Genomic DNA, 15,148 nt, shown 5'->3' with positions numbered 1-15,148 from the left:
CGCGCCCCCGCGGCCTGGACCTGGACGGCAGAGGAGGCGGCGTCAGGAGGCGGCCCGGGGCGCCGGCCCGGGCGCCTTCCCGCTGCCTTCCCCGGTGAGGCATCGCTGCTCCGGGGCCCGGCCGCCAGGAGGAGGCCTGCCCGGCTCTTCCCGTTCCTGCCGAGGGCGGAGGGCTCCACACACCTGGCTCAGCTGAACGCCATGGCCAGCCCACCACGCCGGCCTACCGGGGCCGCTTGGAAGTCCCTTTCTGTTCGCCAAGACGCTGGCTGCCCCGCCCGGCCGGCCGGCGTGTGGTCTGCAGAGCGGGTCAGGATTCCTCCCGTCCCAGACCGCCCGCAACGCCCCAAGCGGCCTTCTGCTCCGTCCAGGGCAGCAGCGTGGCCGGCTGGGCTGGGCGCGGGCGGGCAGGGGCGCTGCAGGCGCTCCGGCCCAGCGAGGTCTTTGGTGTCCCCTGCGGCTGCTGAGGAGGGGCCTGCAGAGGCCGAGGGGTCCTTCCCGAGTGGAGCAGCGGCCTGGGCTGGGGGAGGGGGCCCAGCAGCGGCGCCTGCAGGGGGGCGGGGGCCGGCTACCTGACCACTGACACGGCCGCAGGGGCCCCCGCGCCCGAGAGCGCAGGCTGGCCTGCAGGCAGCGGCGCCCCCCCCCCCCCGATCGCTTGCCGGGAAGAGCTGCCCAGCCTTTGCCCGCCTGGGAGCGGGGAGAGGCGGCGGCGGGGGGGGGGGCGATTCCCGGCCCCAGAAGAGACCGGAGCCTCCCCGCGCAGGTCCGGGTGCGCCGGCCAAGCAGGCTCCCTCCTCCTTCCCCCCGCCCCGCGAGGGAGGGGAGGCTGAGGGGTGGATGACGCAGGAAGCCTCCTGGCAGAGGGGCTATTGGAGGCCAGGTGGGGGGCCCCCAGCCCCCTGCCGTCCCCCTGCCCCGCCGGCCGCCTTTCTTCCCCAGGGGCCCCATCGCTGTCGCCTGGCCAGGCGCCCGCCAGTCCGCCAGAAGGCAGCGCGGGGCCCGATCCGGCCGCCTTCGGGCCCGGGACGAGGGCTTGGCCGCCGCCGCCGCCGCCGCCTGGGGTGGGGGGGAGGGGAGGCTTTGGCCTGTTGCCAAAGGGGGCGAGGGCGGGGCCGGCGGGCGAGCCCCGGCCACGTTGGCTGCGACCACCCCCCTGCCGCCCGGCCCCCTCGCCAGGCTCCGGCCGCGCGCTGCCTCCGCCGCCTCCCGCCCGCCCGCCCGCCCGGGAGCGCTCGCAGCGCTGCCAGACCTCCGGCGGGGGGCGGGGGGGCGGCCGCCGCTCTCCGCCGCCCTGGCGCAACCCCCGGCCGGCGCTGGGGACGTGGAAGGGCGTTTGGCGGCGCCCCCTCTCCGCAGCCGGAGCGCCGGCCCGCTGCCCACTCCAAGCCGCGGCCCCGGGAGCCGGGCCAGGCGCCCCCGGCCCCGCCCGCCCGCCCGCCTCCCTCCCGGCCCCGCCGGCGCCCCGGCCTCGGCCACTGACCTCCGCGGCGCTCCCGGGCCCCGTCTGCGGCGACCAACGCGGCGGCCTCGGCCTCCTCCTCCGGCTGCCCGAAGGAAGGCGGCGTCGCAGGCCCGCCCAGGCAGGCGCGCGCGCGCGGGGGGGGGGGGCTCGGTGTCGGCGCCGCCCCCCCCTCCCCGCGCCTCCTGGCCTCCAGCCCCTCGCAGCCGGCCGAAGGAGGCGCCACTCCGGCCCGGCGGGGGCGGGGGCGGGAGGAGGGTGTCGCGCAGAGCGATCCTCTCGCCGGGCCCAAGGGCGGAGGGGGGGGGTCCTGCTCCTCCCTGGCACGGACGGACGGACGGACGGGGCCCCCGCCCACCGAGGAGGCCACCTCCGCCCACCGCCCCTCCGAGGGGGGCCCCGGGGCTGGGCCAGCCTCCCTTGACCCACAGGTCGCCGGGGCCACTCACCGGGCTCCTGGCAGCGCCACAGGGCCCAGAAGCCACGAGGGACTGGGGGGCAGCGGCACAGCAGGGGCCCCCGGGGCCCTCTGGCTGCCCTGACCCCCTCCCCACGCAGGCCCTGGAGGCGTCCTAGGGCTCCTGCCCCCACTCCCAGCTGCAACGGGGGTTTGGGGGCCCCAGTGCGGGGCCAGGGGAAGGGGCTGCCCCTAGTCCCAGGGGCTTCCTCCTCCGGCCCTGTCCTTCCCCCGGCACCCTGCTGCAGGGCACAAGGCTGCGTTGCAATCTCTGTTCTAACCAAGACCCCGCTGTGCTCCCACACAGCTGAGCCGGCATTGTTCATTGTTCCCATGGATGGGGCGCACTGCTCCCCCCCCCCCCACTAGGTCCACTAGTGCAGTAGAACACGGGCAGGATGGTGCTGCTGCAGCCCTCTTGCTTGTGGCCTTCCCAGAGGCCCCTGGTTGGCCACTGTGGGAGCAGACGGCTGGACTTGAGGGGCCTCGGACTGATCCAGCAGCAGGGCTTTTCTTGTGTTCTTATGTCCCCCCCCCAGACCTAGTCAGGGTCTGCAGAGCTAATGAGGCATGCCTGGAGGGTCAGGACAACCCCCGCCACATTCCTCCCCAGGAGCGCCCCCCCCTTGGAGTCACAGCAGGTATGCCAGTGTGCTGGGGAGGGGGCCTGCTGCAGAGCACTATGCCCGGCTGGCTTCCTGAGCCCTTTCAGAGGTCCCCCCCCCCCCGTTGCCCTGTTAGCCCCCTGAGAACCACAGGGCATGTTTTCTTTGCAAATGGATCGGGTCTAGAAGGGGCTAACAGCATTTCAAGCGCCTTCTTGTCATAGAATCACAGAGGTGGAAGGGGCCGCCCGGGCCATCGTGTCCAACCGCCTGCTCAATGCAGGACCAGGCTGCCCTAGAGCATCCCTGGAGTTTGCTAAACATGCTAATGAGGGTGTGGTATGTTAATATGGAACCATTGTATATTAACATACCATACCCTCATTAGCACATTATCTTGATACTTACAGGACAATGATTAGCACATTACTTTTGCAGGACAGTACTCAGCTCAAACCCAACCCCTTTCTGACTCTATATTACTCTTCCTACACCCTTGACACTGAGAGACCCTGTCCTTCAGTGTTCCTTCTCTGAAGATGCCGGCCACAGCTGCGGGCGAAACGTCAGGAAAGAAAAGACCAAGACCACGGTCACCCAGCCCGGATAACCCACGAGAACCATGCCTAATCTCTTGGGTGTTTTGGAGCACAGGCAGGATGGTGCTGCTGCCTAGAGGCCCCTGGTTGGCCGCTGTGTGAACAGACTGCTGCCCTTGACGGGCCTTCTTGGTCTGATCCAGCAGGGCCTTTGTGATGGAGGACAGGACTAGCCATGGCTACTCGTCAAAATGGCTCCTCAATATGATGCCCCCCTATTCTCTCCAGTGCTGTGGCACACGGGCAAGGGGAGGGTGCTGCTGCAGCCCAAGTCTTGCCTGCGGGCTTCCGGGAGGCCGCTGGTTGGGCGCGGTGTGAACGGACTGCTGGGCTCGAGGGGCCGCCTCGGTGCGATCCAGAGCGGGGGGGGGGGGTGGGGCCCGGTGGGCTTTCCGATGTTCTTCTGGCCCGCCTGAGGCGCCTGGGTGCGAAAGGCGGGCCGCAAAGGAGCTCCTCGGGGCTGCCCGGCGCCTGCGGGTTTGGGGAGCCCCCGCTGCGGGGAAGGCAGCTCTGCGGCCGGGCGCTGTCCAGGCCCCTCCGGGAGGATGGCAACCCGATGGACGCCATTTTCGCCGCCCCCCTCCCTCCCTCCGGCCTCTCCAGCGCCGCGGCTTCCTCCCTGTGCCTCTGCCGGCGGGGGCGGCGCCGCGCCCAGGAGGGCCGGCCGGGCCTCTTCCGAAGGGGCGGCGTTGGCGGCGGCGTTGGGCGTCCCTGGGTGCCGCTTCCCGCCGCGCGCCCGGATGGACCCTCCGGTCAAGGCGGGGCCGCTCCTGCTCCAGCAGCCGTCGGGGCTGCGCCTGGGCGCCAAGGTAGGGCGCGGCGGGCGGGCGGGCAGCGGCGAGAGCGGCGCCCCCCCCCCGCCCGGAAGGCCTGCTCCCTCGCCCCCTCCGGGCGGCCGGGCGGGACTCGGCGCGGCCCCTTCGACGGGCTCGGAGCTTTCCGGCCGGCGGGGGAGCTTCGCGGCCTGCCCGGGGGGGGGGACCGCTCCTTGGAAGTCGCCCTCCGACGAGGGCGCCCTTCCGCCTGCCCCCCCCCCCCGCTGCCAAGGCAGGCAGGAAGGAGGGGGGGCGGGGCAGCGCCTGTGGGCGAGCGTGCGGCCCGAAGGCGGCCGGGGGGGGGGGAGGGAGGGAGGTGCGGCGGGGCGCTTTGGCGGCGGGTGGTGGGGCGCGGGGGGCCGGAGGTGTGCGGGCGGGGCTGTGCGCGCGTAGGCCGGCGGCTTCGGGCCCCCGCGCCCTGGCCCAGAGGCGCCGGTGCGGCGGAGGGAGGGAGGGCGCGGCGGGGCAGGGGGCTGGCGGCCGCGGGCCGGATCCCGGGAGGCGGAGCGGGGCGTGCGGGCCGAGCTGGCCGGCGGCCGGCCGGAGCCCAGGCCGCCGCCTCGACGCCGAACAGGGCTTCAGCTTCACCGTCGGGAAGAGGCCGAGTGACGGCACCGCCCCCGCGCCCCGCTTTCCCGGGGCGGCTGGGGAGGACCCAGCTCACACGGGCCGCTGGCCCCCGGCTGCGCTCCGCTTGTGGCGCTGGGAAGGGTCGTCCGGCTTAAGCCAGGAGCCGCGGGGGGGGGGGACACACCACCCGGCCGCCTGCCACTCCCGCCCCCCGCCCGGAGGCTCCCCGGCTTCCCCCTTGGCTCCAGCTGGAAGGGGAAGTGGGGGGGGGGTTGAGCCCAGCCTTCAGCCAGTCCAGCCAGGCAGCTGAGCAGAGCCCCCCCCCCCTCCGGAATGGCCGAGCGGAGGAGGAGGAAAGTCGTGTTTTATAGGCGGAGTGAGGTCCCCGCACTTTGTCTTCCCAGCGATGTATTAAGCGTTTGAAAATGTTGTAACAAACATCGCTTTAAAAGGGTTTTGGGATGCCACGGCTAACAAAGGGTTGGAAGACGCTTCACAGCTCAAGGGGCCAAACAAAGTGGGAACAGTATTTTTTAGAACGTTTTCAAACTCTTAATACATCGCTGGGAATACAAGTGCGGTAAACCCCCTCAGAGGCTTACAATCCCCTTCCCTTCCCCTCCCTACAACAGACACCCTGTGAGGTAGGTGGGTCTGAGAGAGCTCTAAGAGAACTGTGACTGGCCCAAGGTCATCCAGCTGGCTTCAAGCAGTGGAATGGGGAAACCAACCCGGTTCACCAGATTAGGTCCTCATGGAGGAGCGGGGAATCAAAGCCCGTTCTCCAGATCAGAGTCCACCGCTCCAATCCACCGCTGTTAACCACTACACCACACTGGCTCTCTTAAAGGTTTAAAACAAATTGAACAGCTGAGCTGTGGGTAAGCTGTGAGCTTGTGGGGGGGGAGGGAGATGGCTGGGGGGAGAGCAAGATTCTCAGGGCAGCCAAGGGGAAGGTGCGTGGCACCAGTAGCAGCAAGGGGGGAAGGTAAACATGGCCCCCACAAGCCCCTCCTGCTTCCACAGCAGGGGTGACTTTCCTGCTCTTGTGCCACTGCAGCCAGAGACTCACGCGTTTGCTGGCTGCAGGAAATGCTGTCAGTCTGAAGGGTGTCACAGGGCTCCTGTTTTACTAGGGCCGCTGCAGCCTGTGCTGGCTCAGCCTCTGGCATTTCCTTCAGCGCCGATGCTTTGCTGTTCTGCCTGGCCTCTCAGCCAGCTAAGCAAGAAGAGACGCTCTTGGAGGGCATGTGCAGGGCTCAGATTTTCCAGAATGGGCTCTGTCAGGCTGCACCCCCCCTGCTTTGGCAGTCTTCTCCTGTTGCTGATGTAAGCGTTGGTCAGCAAGAGCCCACACCTGTTAAGTGGCACGGGACCAGCTCAGGCAGGAGAATTTCCTTCCCTCGATCCCTCCCATTTGATAGACATCTGTTGCCCATCTGACACCTGTCTTGCCAGCAGGCTCCTTGGACAGGTTCCCTGGAAAGGCGGCAAAAGGGATTTCCACACCAGTACATCGCGTTCCCCTCTGGTAGTTCAGTCTCCTGATTGGAGGGCTTGGGAATTGTTCTTGCAGTTCTGAAGCTTTGGGTATTTATGGAAAAATCCAAACAAATGCTGCTTTCTGCTGATTTGTTGAGGTTTGGTATAAACAGAGAAATTCATCTCCTGTATCCCATAAGCCAGCCCTTACCTGGATGGCCCAGGCTAGCCTGCTCTCCTCAAATCTCAGAAGCTAAGAAGGGCGGGCCCTGGTTAGTAATTGGATGGGAGACCACCCAGGAATGCCAGGGTGTCAGACTTCAGTACCTCGTTGCATCTCAGCAATATTAAACTTCACTCCAGACGTCTCAGAGAGTTTAAAGTTTTATTAAGAAAGCAAACGGGTCAATAGGTCTATACAAACTTAAGGTCAGAATACCGATGGGGAAAATACACGCTATCTTTATAGGGGACACACACTAGAACTGATTACACGTAATCTTTGAAATGCAAAACATCAGGGTTCTTTCAAGCTTCTAGAGGTGCCAGGTTTCTGGCAGAATTGACACCTTGAGAACAGATAGTTGATTTACAATAGGAAGGCTTTGAAGTGGAAGTATTACTGCCTCTGGCCTTCGCCCCTTCCTCTCAAACTGAAGAGACTTTCCCACGAGACCGGGAGGGGGGGGGAGAACACGGAGCTTGCTTATCCGGGGCCCTACTGGGTGCCCTCGCTGACACAGGGTGGTTGTGCAGAGGAAGGCAATGGCAGACCACTTCTGGTTTCTTGCCTTGAAAACCCTACAGGGTTGCCAAAAGTCAGCTGTGATTTGACAGCACTTTACACATCCCATCAGCTGCCAGTCGCCCCACTTCACCTTGTTCTTACAAGTGAGGGGAATGCCCAGGTTGGAACCCCATCTCAAGTTGGAATTCAACTTCTTCCTTTCCGGGGTGGTCCAAGGTTTCAGTTGGACAGCTGACCATCACTGACCTTCTGACCACATGAGCAGTTTCTCTTCCTGCCCCCCTCCCTTTAAGAGGCAACTGTGCCTTCTCGGAAGGATCCCTTAAGACGTGTCATAGTTTAACATGTTTGGATTCAACATTCCACATTCCACATGTTTGGATTCCTTCCTGTAGAATATCTTGGGTGTGGCTGACCCCCACCCCCACCCCAGTGCAGGGAGGCAGAGTCAAAAGACTGCCATGAAAGATGGGGCAGCTGGGCTCATGGGGGAGGAAGACCCGCAGTCCCATTTCTTCAGCATTTAGGAGCATCGGATGATCTGGTAGATGGGAGATAGGGAGAAGCAGCTTTTGATAAAGTCCCTCACCAAAGGCTCCTGAGTGAGTTGCTAAGGAGTGAGGGGACAAGAGGGCGGGTCATCTAATGGGTTAAAAATTGGTTAAATGGCAGGAAGCAGAGAGTAAGATTACGCGGGCTGTTTTTGCAACCTGGTCCCACAAGGGTTGGTGTTGGAACCGGTGCTATTTAATTTGTTCATTAATGATCTGGAATTGAGCACCGCAGTCTGTGGACATGTTTGTGGACAATACCAAATTATTCAGAATAGTGAAAACCAAGGCAGATGTTATTGAAGGGGGCTCTCTCCGTATTGGGCAACAAAGTAGTAAATGAAGTGCAGTGTTGGCAGCTGTAAGATGATGCACATCAGAAGGAAAAAAGCAGACATTTAAACACTTGCAGATGTCTTCTGACCTGGCCAAAGTCAAGAGGAAACAGAGTTGTAGTGGATGGCTCAATAAAACCGTCAACTCAGCATGCTGCAGGAGGGGGAAAGGGAAACTCCTTGCTGGCGATTATTAGAAAAAGAACTGAAAATGAAATTGCCAGAATTGTAATGCCCCTGGACAGATCTACGGTGAAGCCTCATTTGGAATTCTGTGTGCAGTTCTGGTCACCGTATCGCAGAAAGGACATCGCAGAGCTGGAAACAGTACTGGAGAGGGCAGCCAAGATGATCAAGTGGTTGGAGCACCTTTCCTGCGAAGAGTCTGGGACTTTTCAGTTCAGAAAAAAATGACTGGGGGAGGGCAGCACAGAATGGTGCATTGGATGGGCAAAACTGATAAAGGTTTCCTCTGTGTCGTCCCATAGTGCTAGAGCTTATGGGCAGGAGATCCAGAACACCCAGAAAGAAGCACTTGTGGAATTCACGGCCAGCTGGCTTCAAAAAGGAGCTGGACCAATTCATTGAGGTTGCTGATTGATGACTGTTAGCTCCAGTGGAACTTTCCTGTTTGTTTTATTTCCATTTGTATTCCGCCCTCACTCCCCAGCTCAGGGCAGTGCAGAAGTGGGAAGTCACTGTGGTGGGGGGCCAGAGCAGGAGGGGGCTTTGGTTCCCTGCCTCTGGTTGGAGCCTTCCCTCAGCATCCCTTTGGTCTCTGGGTGAAATCAGGTGCTGACTGAGGTGGGCAGCTGCTCTGCAAGTGCGCTTGTCTAGAGTGGCACTGCCAGCAGCGTTGGGGGGGGAGGGCATGCCTCCATCAGGCGGCCCATGTGGGGTGATGGCACAGGAACAAAGTTCCTGTGTGAGGCGCCTGGTAGTTTGCAAGGGTCACGTAGACGGTTTTCCTTGCCCTGAACAGAGTTCATCAGCCTACCTTGCAAGGCGTGGGTAGGAAGAACTGTGGGAGGGGTTGTTTCCTGCTGGCTTCCTAGTGTGAGGCTTCTGGGAAGCAAGGAGAGCTGTTGTGCTGCAGGCTGGGCCTCCTGCTTGGGTGGCCCCAGAGTGGCAGTAGCACATCATACGTCTTCTCCTCTGAGTAATGTGGGCCAGCTTCTTAAGGTGATGTTCGGGACAAGGGGAAGAGAGCCTGCCCAGAGACCCTCTGAGTAGAGCCCTGAAGAAGCCAGAGTGGAACATAGAGTTGGAGGAGACTGCCAGGGTCATCTAGTCTAAGCCCCTGCACAACGCAGGACATTCACAACTACCTCCCTCCTACTCCCCCAGACACCTCCCTGCTCTGTGCCCAGAAGGAGGCAAATGCCCTCCAGGATCCCTGGCCAGTCAGGCCTGGAGGAAAATTGCTTCCTGACCCCAAAGTGGTGCTCTAACTGTTAGAAATTCCTTCCTATTGTCTGGATGGAAACTCTGTTGATTTAATTTCAACCCGTTGGTTCTGGGCCAACCTTCTTGGGCAACAGAAAACAACTCGGCACCCTCCTCTATGTGACAGCCCTTCAAGTACTTGAAGATGGTTATCCTATCCCCTCTCAGTCTTCTCTTCAAGCTAAACATACCCAGCTCCTTCAATCTTTCCTCATAGGACTTGGTCTCCAGACCCCTCACCATCTTTGTTGCCCTCCTCTGGACACGTTCCAGCTTGTCTACATCCTTAAATTGTGGTGCCCAAAACTGAACACAGTACTCTAGGTGGGGTATAACCAGAGCAGAGTAAAGCAATACCATCACTTTGTGTGACCTGGACACTATGCTTCTGTTGATATAGTCCAAAGTCCCTTCTCTGCCCAGCATCTGTGGGCTCCCCTCCAGAGCTCCATGCCCAGCAGTCCTCTTATGGATTGAGAGCTGGCTGAAAAATAGGAAGCAGAGAGTAGGAATCAATGGTCAGTTCTCCCAATGGTGGGAAGTGAGCAGTGGGGTGCCTCAGGGATCTGTGTTGGGACCGGAGCTTTTCAACCTGTTCATCAATGACCTGGAGTTGGAGTTAAACAGTGAAGTAGCCAAGTTTGCAGATGACACCAAATTATTTAGGGTGGTTAAAACAAAATCGGACTGTGAAGAGCTCCAGAAGGATCTCTGCATACTGGAAGAATGGGCATTAAAATGGCAAATGAGATTCAATGTAAGTGTAAAGTGATGCATAATGGGGCAAAAAATCCCAACTTCACATATACACTGATGGGATCTGTGCTGGCAGCAACAGACCAAGAAAGGGATCTTGGGGTGGTAGTGGATAGCTCGATGAAGATGTCAACCCAGTGTGCGGCTGCTGTAAAAAAGGCAAATTCCACGCTGGCCATAATTAGACGAGGAATAGAGAATAAAACTGCTGATACCATACTGCCCTTGTACAAATCTATGGTGAGACCGCACTTGGAGTACTGTGTACAGTTCTGGTCACCACACCTAAAAAAGGATATTACAGAGCTTGAGAAGGTGCAGAAAAGAGCAACCAAAATGATTATGGGACTAGAGCAACTGTCCTATGGGGAGCGGTTAGGACGCTTAGGGCTGTTTAGCTTGGAAAGAAGGCGGCTGAGGGGAGACATGATAGAGGTCTATAAAATTATGCATGGTTTGGAGAGAGTGGACAGGGAGACGTTTTTCTCCCTCCCACATAATACTAGAACACAGGGTCATCTGCTAAAGCTGGAGGGCGAGAGATTCAAAACCGATAAAAGGAAGTATTTTTTCACACAACGCATAGTTAAATTGTGGAACTCCCTGCCCCAGGATGTGGTGATGGCTGCCAGCTTGGAGGGCTTTAAGAGGGGAGTGGACATATTCATGGAGGAGAGGGGTATTCATGGCTATTAGTTAGAATGGATATGGTCATACTGCATACCTATTCTCTCTCATATCAGAGGAGCATGCCTATTATTTTGGGTGTGGTGGAACACAGGCAGGATGGTGCTGCTGCAGTCGTCTTGTTTGTGGCTTCCTAGAGGCTCCTGGCTGGCCACTGTGTGAACAGATGGCTGGACTTGATGGGCCTGGGTCTGATCCAGCAGGGCTTTTCTTATGTTCTTACGTTCTTAGAACCTGCTGCGGCTCTACGCTGCCAGTCAGGCAAACGCCTGCCCTCCGCTTACTGTCACAACTGCCAGGCTGTCCTTTGGAGAGGAGGGGCTGGGCCGAGCAGCTCCCACTGCCTGTGTGCTCTCATGATGTTTCTTTGCAGCGATGGAAGAAGGGCTGGTTTGTGCTGTACCCGGCTAGTCCACACGGTGTGGCTCGCTTGGAGTTCTTTGATGGCAAGGAGGGGGCGGCCACCACCGACAAAGTCAGCACCAAGCGCCTGGACAAGAGGATCGTGCGGCTGGCGGACTGCGTGAGCGTGGCCCCTGCCCCCGACTGTGTCCCCAAGGAGGGCCTGGCAGTCTTCCGCCTGGAGACCAGCGAGCGGACCTACCTCTTTGCCGCTGAGCCGCAGGAGACAGCCGAGTGGGTTGCCAAGCTCTGCGAGGAAGCTTTTTTGGTAAGCGGAGGAGGGGGGAGGCGTTCTGGCATTCTGCAGGGGGTGGGGTGGGGGGACAACAGGTCAATTCTGGGACGGAGATGCAACCCTCTTGGGCTGGTGCACATCTCTTCTTGCTGTTGGGCCCACTTTGCCGGTGCTCTTGACTATGTGGAGGAAGCCTCTGTGGGTGGGTAGGTGGGTGGGGTCTGCCCTCTTTCTGGCTCTGTCTGCACAGCAGAAGAATGCTGGAATTGTGTCCAAAGCCCTGGGGATGTTTGACTGGGGCCGCAGCCCTCGGGGGTGGAAAGAGAGAGGGGGGCTGCACTGGGCAGTGGGCCTATGGGTGGGGTGCGTCAAAAGGCTGGGCCATCCTGGTGGGAGGCAGGTGGGTTCCAACGCCGACTCTTTTCTCTCCTGGCAGGACAACCATGGTAAAGGGGCACCGCTGCCTTCGACTGAGCCAGGAGGCCAGCGCTCCGTGGAAATGGCCACCAATTCCATTTATTACTCCCGAGATGAAGGTAGGAGCTGAGAGGGAGCACCCCCCCACGCCTCCCCCCTCTGCGTCCCGCCCAGGTTCCTACTGTGGCTGCAAAGCAGCTCTGCGCCAAAGGACTGGGGAGAGGAGAAGGCCCGGCTGAGAAGCACAGCGTGGGCGGGGGCTCTCTGACAGGGGGTGCTGGGGGTGGGCTGGCAAGGCTGGGAGGTGTGGGTGGGTGGTGTCTATCTGGTGGACTCCCAGATTGACCAGAGAAGGGGAGGGGGTGCAGCATGCCTGTCTGTGCGTGAGGCAGACTGCCCCTGGCTGCCTTTTCCTGAGTATCTTCCCCGTGGCCACAGCCAGCGAGTTCTGGGTGACGGTGCAGAAGACGGAGGCAGCCGAGCACTGCAAGCTGCAGGGGGGGTACGTGCTGAAGGCCTCTCGGGATGGCCTCGTCCTCCAAGACCCCCACTCACGCCAGCCGCTCTACACGTGGCCCTATCGGCTCCTCCGCAGATACGGCCGGGACAAGGTTGGTAGAATGGGGCGGGGGCCAGCTGGCCATCCTCGGACAGCTTCAAAGAAGCAAGTGGATGCTCAGGGACATCCTAAGCACTGTTATGCCCTTCTGAGGCCGCTGACACCAGGGGGTTTGGAAGGATGTACTGCTGAGTAGGACGACACTATCAGCCGGCTGTTCGACTCCACCCAGACTCTACTCCCGGCCTGCCCTGTCACCCCCAGAGAGGGTACGGGGAAGTGGTTTGGGTTGGGCAGGAGGCCGGGGGGCCTCTTTCCAGCATCCTTGGGGGACTGGGCAGAGATCGGGAGTGACATTATTAGTGGGAAAGGCAAGATCCTGCCTGTACTTTACAAAAGAAAGAAAGGTTCTTGAAGTGGCGATGCACAGACCTTGTCACAGTCCCATCCCAGAAGAGTAAATCTGCATCAACAAGAGTAAAGACAGGACCCGCCCTGGCCAGGAGAACAGGCAGACGTCCCCGTGGTTCATGCACCGGCCACTCCCGACAGCGGTGCCGTTGCCTGGTGGGTCTGAGTAAGTTGTGCTTCTGCCCCGCAGGTGATGTTCTCCTTTGAAGCTGGCCGCCGCTGTGAATCCGGCCCCGGCAACTTCACCTTTGAGACCAGGCAAGGGAATGAGATCTTCCGTGTGGTGGAGGCGGCCATCCAGGAGCAGAAGGCCCAGGCGGAAGAGAACCGGCAGAGTGGCGGCTCCCTGGACTCGGAGGCCTCCGGCGTGGCCCACGTCCAGAGCTCCATCGCCAACATGCTCCTCCTGGAGAGTGAGGCCCCTCCCGAAAGGCGGGGGCCTAGAACCGCACTGGGGGCCACGCTCAGCCTGGCCACGGAAGGGAAGGAAGGAGCCACAGCGGCACAGCCAAAGGGGCAGAGCTTGCGGGAGCCTCTGCCCTGCTGGCCCAGCACCCCACCACGGTCCCCGCTCCTGGGCCTGGCAGGCTACCCGTTGCCCTCCGAGGACACCGGCAGTGTCTACTCGGAGCCCCTGGATGCTGTAAGGGGCTCCCGACACAGGCCGGACCCTCTCTATGCCGACCCCCTCGATAGCAGGCGCGAAGGTGAGGCAGAGCAAGAAGGGGCCGAGCCAAGAGGGACCGGCGCGCTCTACGAGCAAGTGGGGCCAGCACTCACCAACTGCCAGGGCCGGCAGGGAGCCGGAGGGCACATCTACGACGAACCGGAGGGGCGGGCCCCCAGGCCAACTCCCAGTCCTGCTCTGGGACCCATCTATGATGAGGCCCATCTCCCTTGCGAGGCCTGGCGGACTCAGGGCCTGGAGAGCGCAGCAGGCTATGAACTGCCTTACCAGCCCAGCGCTGGGGACTACGCCGTCCCTTCCTTCCCCCAGAAACTACCGTTCAAGCCCGCCAAGGCCCCAAAGCCCCCCCGAATGCACAAGAAACCCTCTCCGGTGCCCGACTGGGCCACGCTGAGACACGGCTCCAACGGCGGCGGCAGCAACAACAACAACAACTGCCCCGGCCCCCGGGAGGAGGGGGAGCCCATCTACAGCCGGGTGCTGAGGCCCACAAGCGCCTGCCCTGGCCCTGCAGGGGGGCGAGAGGAGTCAGTGGACGAGAGTCGGTCGGCCTCCGTGTATGAGGATCTGGGGGTGATCTGAGCACCCGGCTGCCATGGGGCCTGGCTGCAAGCGCCATGCCCTCCTTTCAATCCCCTGCTCTGCAGAGACGCTGCCCGCTGGCGGGTGTACAGCTTGCTTTGCTGCTGAGTGAGAGCTGCCAGCCTGCAGGTGGGGGCCGTGGACCTCTTGGGTGTGTGTGGCAGCTTCTGTGGGGGGGGGCAGATTCTTTGGCATCGCGCCCTGCTGAGCTCCCTCCCTGAACTCTGCCCTCCCCAGACACCACCTCTACACCTCCAGGGATGTCCTGACCCAGAGTTGGCAACCTTGTCTGTTGAGCCCATAAGTGGGATTTTACCTAACGTGCAGCAGCTGCTGAAAATGCTTTGGGAAAATATTTTTCTATAAATTTTGTTTTTCAAATATCAGACTCTGTGATGCTGAATGATCTATCTGTGTGCTCCTTTGTCCGTCTGCCTGTGAAAACCGAAGCCTGGCCTGTGGAGTTAACAATGGCCGCTCTGGAGAGCCCTGCCAGGGTTTCTTTGGGGTCCGCAGCTCCCCTAGAAGGGGGACCACCGAGGCCCCAGCCCTTCACCCTCCTGGTGAGCCCCACGGACCACCACTTCCTCCCACTGCTTTCTGGGAGGCATCTCTCTCCCCCCCCAGCCCCAACCTCTCCTCTGTGGCCATCCTGTGTTCCAGAAGCCAGCTGACCAGCTGGGGAGGTGCCGCAGCCCTCCCCCAGAAGACGGCAGGAGCCTCTGGGGGAGGGCTGCCGTGGGCCAGGGGTTGAGCTCTTTCAGGGCTGTGTTTTGCCGAGGGCTCACCTGGCCCCTTGACAGAGAGGCTGCTGGGAAGAAGAAGAGCCCCTTTTGCACTCTGGGTTGTAAAGAAGTTTATTGGAGGCGGAAGAGGGTGAGAAGGAGCTGAGCCCAGCAGAAACCAGGCAGCAGCCTGCAGAAGGAGGAAGGGTACAGGAGAAAGACTCCCCTCCCCGGTCTGAGCCAGTTTATGCACGTGGGGGCTCTGGTCCCATGCATGGGGAAAGCCTGCTGTGACCTGGGTTGGAGGGATGCCCCTGGCGAAACCTCTGGCCCCCTCCTCCAGCCTCAGCCCCTGCTCTGCACACTAAGTGCAGCGGGGCTTGGCCCTCCCAGACCAGGTGTGAGGGTCGAAAACTCCCTACAGGAAGGGCACTGGGGTGCTTCTATGGGGGGGGGGCAGGAGGAGAAATGGTGAGCATGGGGGAGGGGGGGAACTAGCTCCTGGAGGGGAGAGAGAAGCAAGGGTGAGCCCCACAGTTGGCCTGGAGGGCAGAGGCAGGCCTAGCTACGTGATACATTCTTCCATTCTCCCCCCCTCCCAGTGCAATTGAGCAGC

At 61.3% G+C, this 15,148-nt stretch overlaps 1 protein-coding gene across 1 annotated transcript; it reads left to right on the top strand.

Moving 5' to 3' along the window:
* The first annotated feature begins 3,314 nt into the window (after window positions 1–3,314).
* DOK1 (docking protein 1) lies at window positions 3,315–13,807 on the top strand. The gene is made up of 6 exons (XM_056855723.1): window positions 3,315–3,471; window positions 3,727–3,932; window positions 10,887–11,183; window positions 11,587–11,686; window positions 12,006–12,178; window positions 12,728–13,807. The coding sequence occupies exons 1-6, from the start codon at window positions 3,315–3,317 to the stop codon at window positions 13,805–13,807; spliced, it is 2,013 nt and encodes a 670-aa protein (XP_056711701.1).
* Window positions 13,808–15,148: the final 1,341 nt, after the last annotated feature.

Source organism: Euleptes europaea, chromosome 9 (assembly GCF_029931775.1).
Source record: "Euleptes europaea isolate rEulEur1 chromosome 9, rEulEur1.hap1, whole genome shotgun sequence".
Classification (NCBI taxonomy): Eukaryota; Metazoa; Chordata; class Lepidosauria; order Squamata; family Sphaerodactylidae; genus Euleptes; species Euleptes europaea.
Note: the sequence above shows the minus strand (reverse complement) of the source record. Positions and strands in the feature narration are given on the sequence as shown.

Excerpts from the sequence above, each read along its gene's own strand:
- DOK1 (XM_056855723.1), top strand. The coding sequence starts at position 3,315 with ATGGCTCCTCAATATGATGCCCCCCTATTCTCTCCAGTGCTGTGGCAC. Across the intron at positions 11,687-12,005 it reads TTATTACTCCCGAGATGAAG|CCAGCGAGTTCTGGGTGACG; the intron begins GTAGGAGCTGAG and ends CCGTGGCCACAG. Across the intron at positions 12,179-12,727 it reads GCAGATACGGCCGGGACAAG|GTGATGTTCTCCTTTGAAGC; the intron begins GTTGGTAGAATG and ends TCTGCCCCGCAG.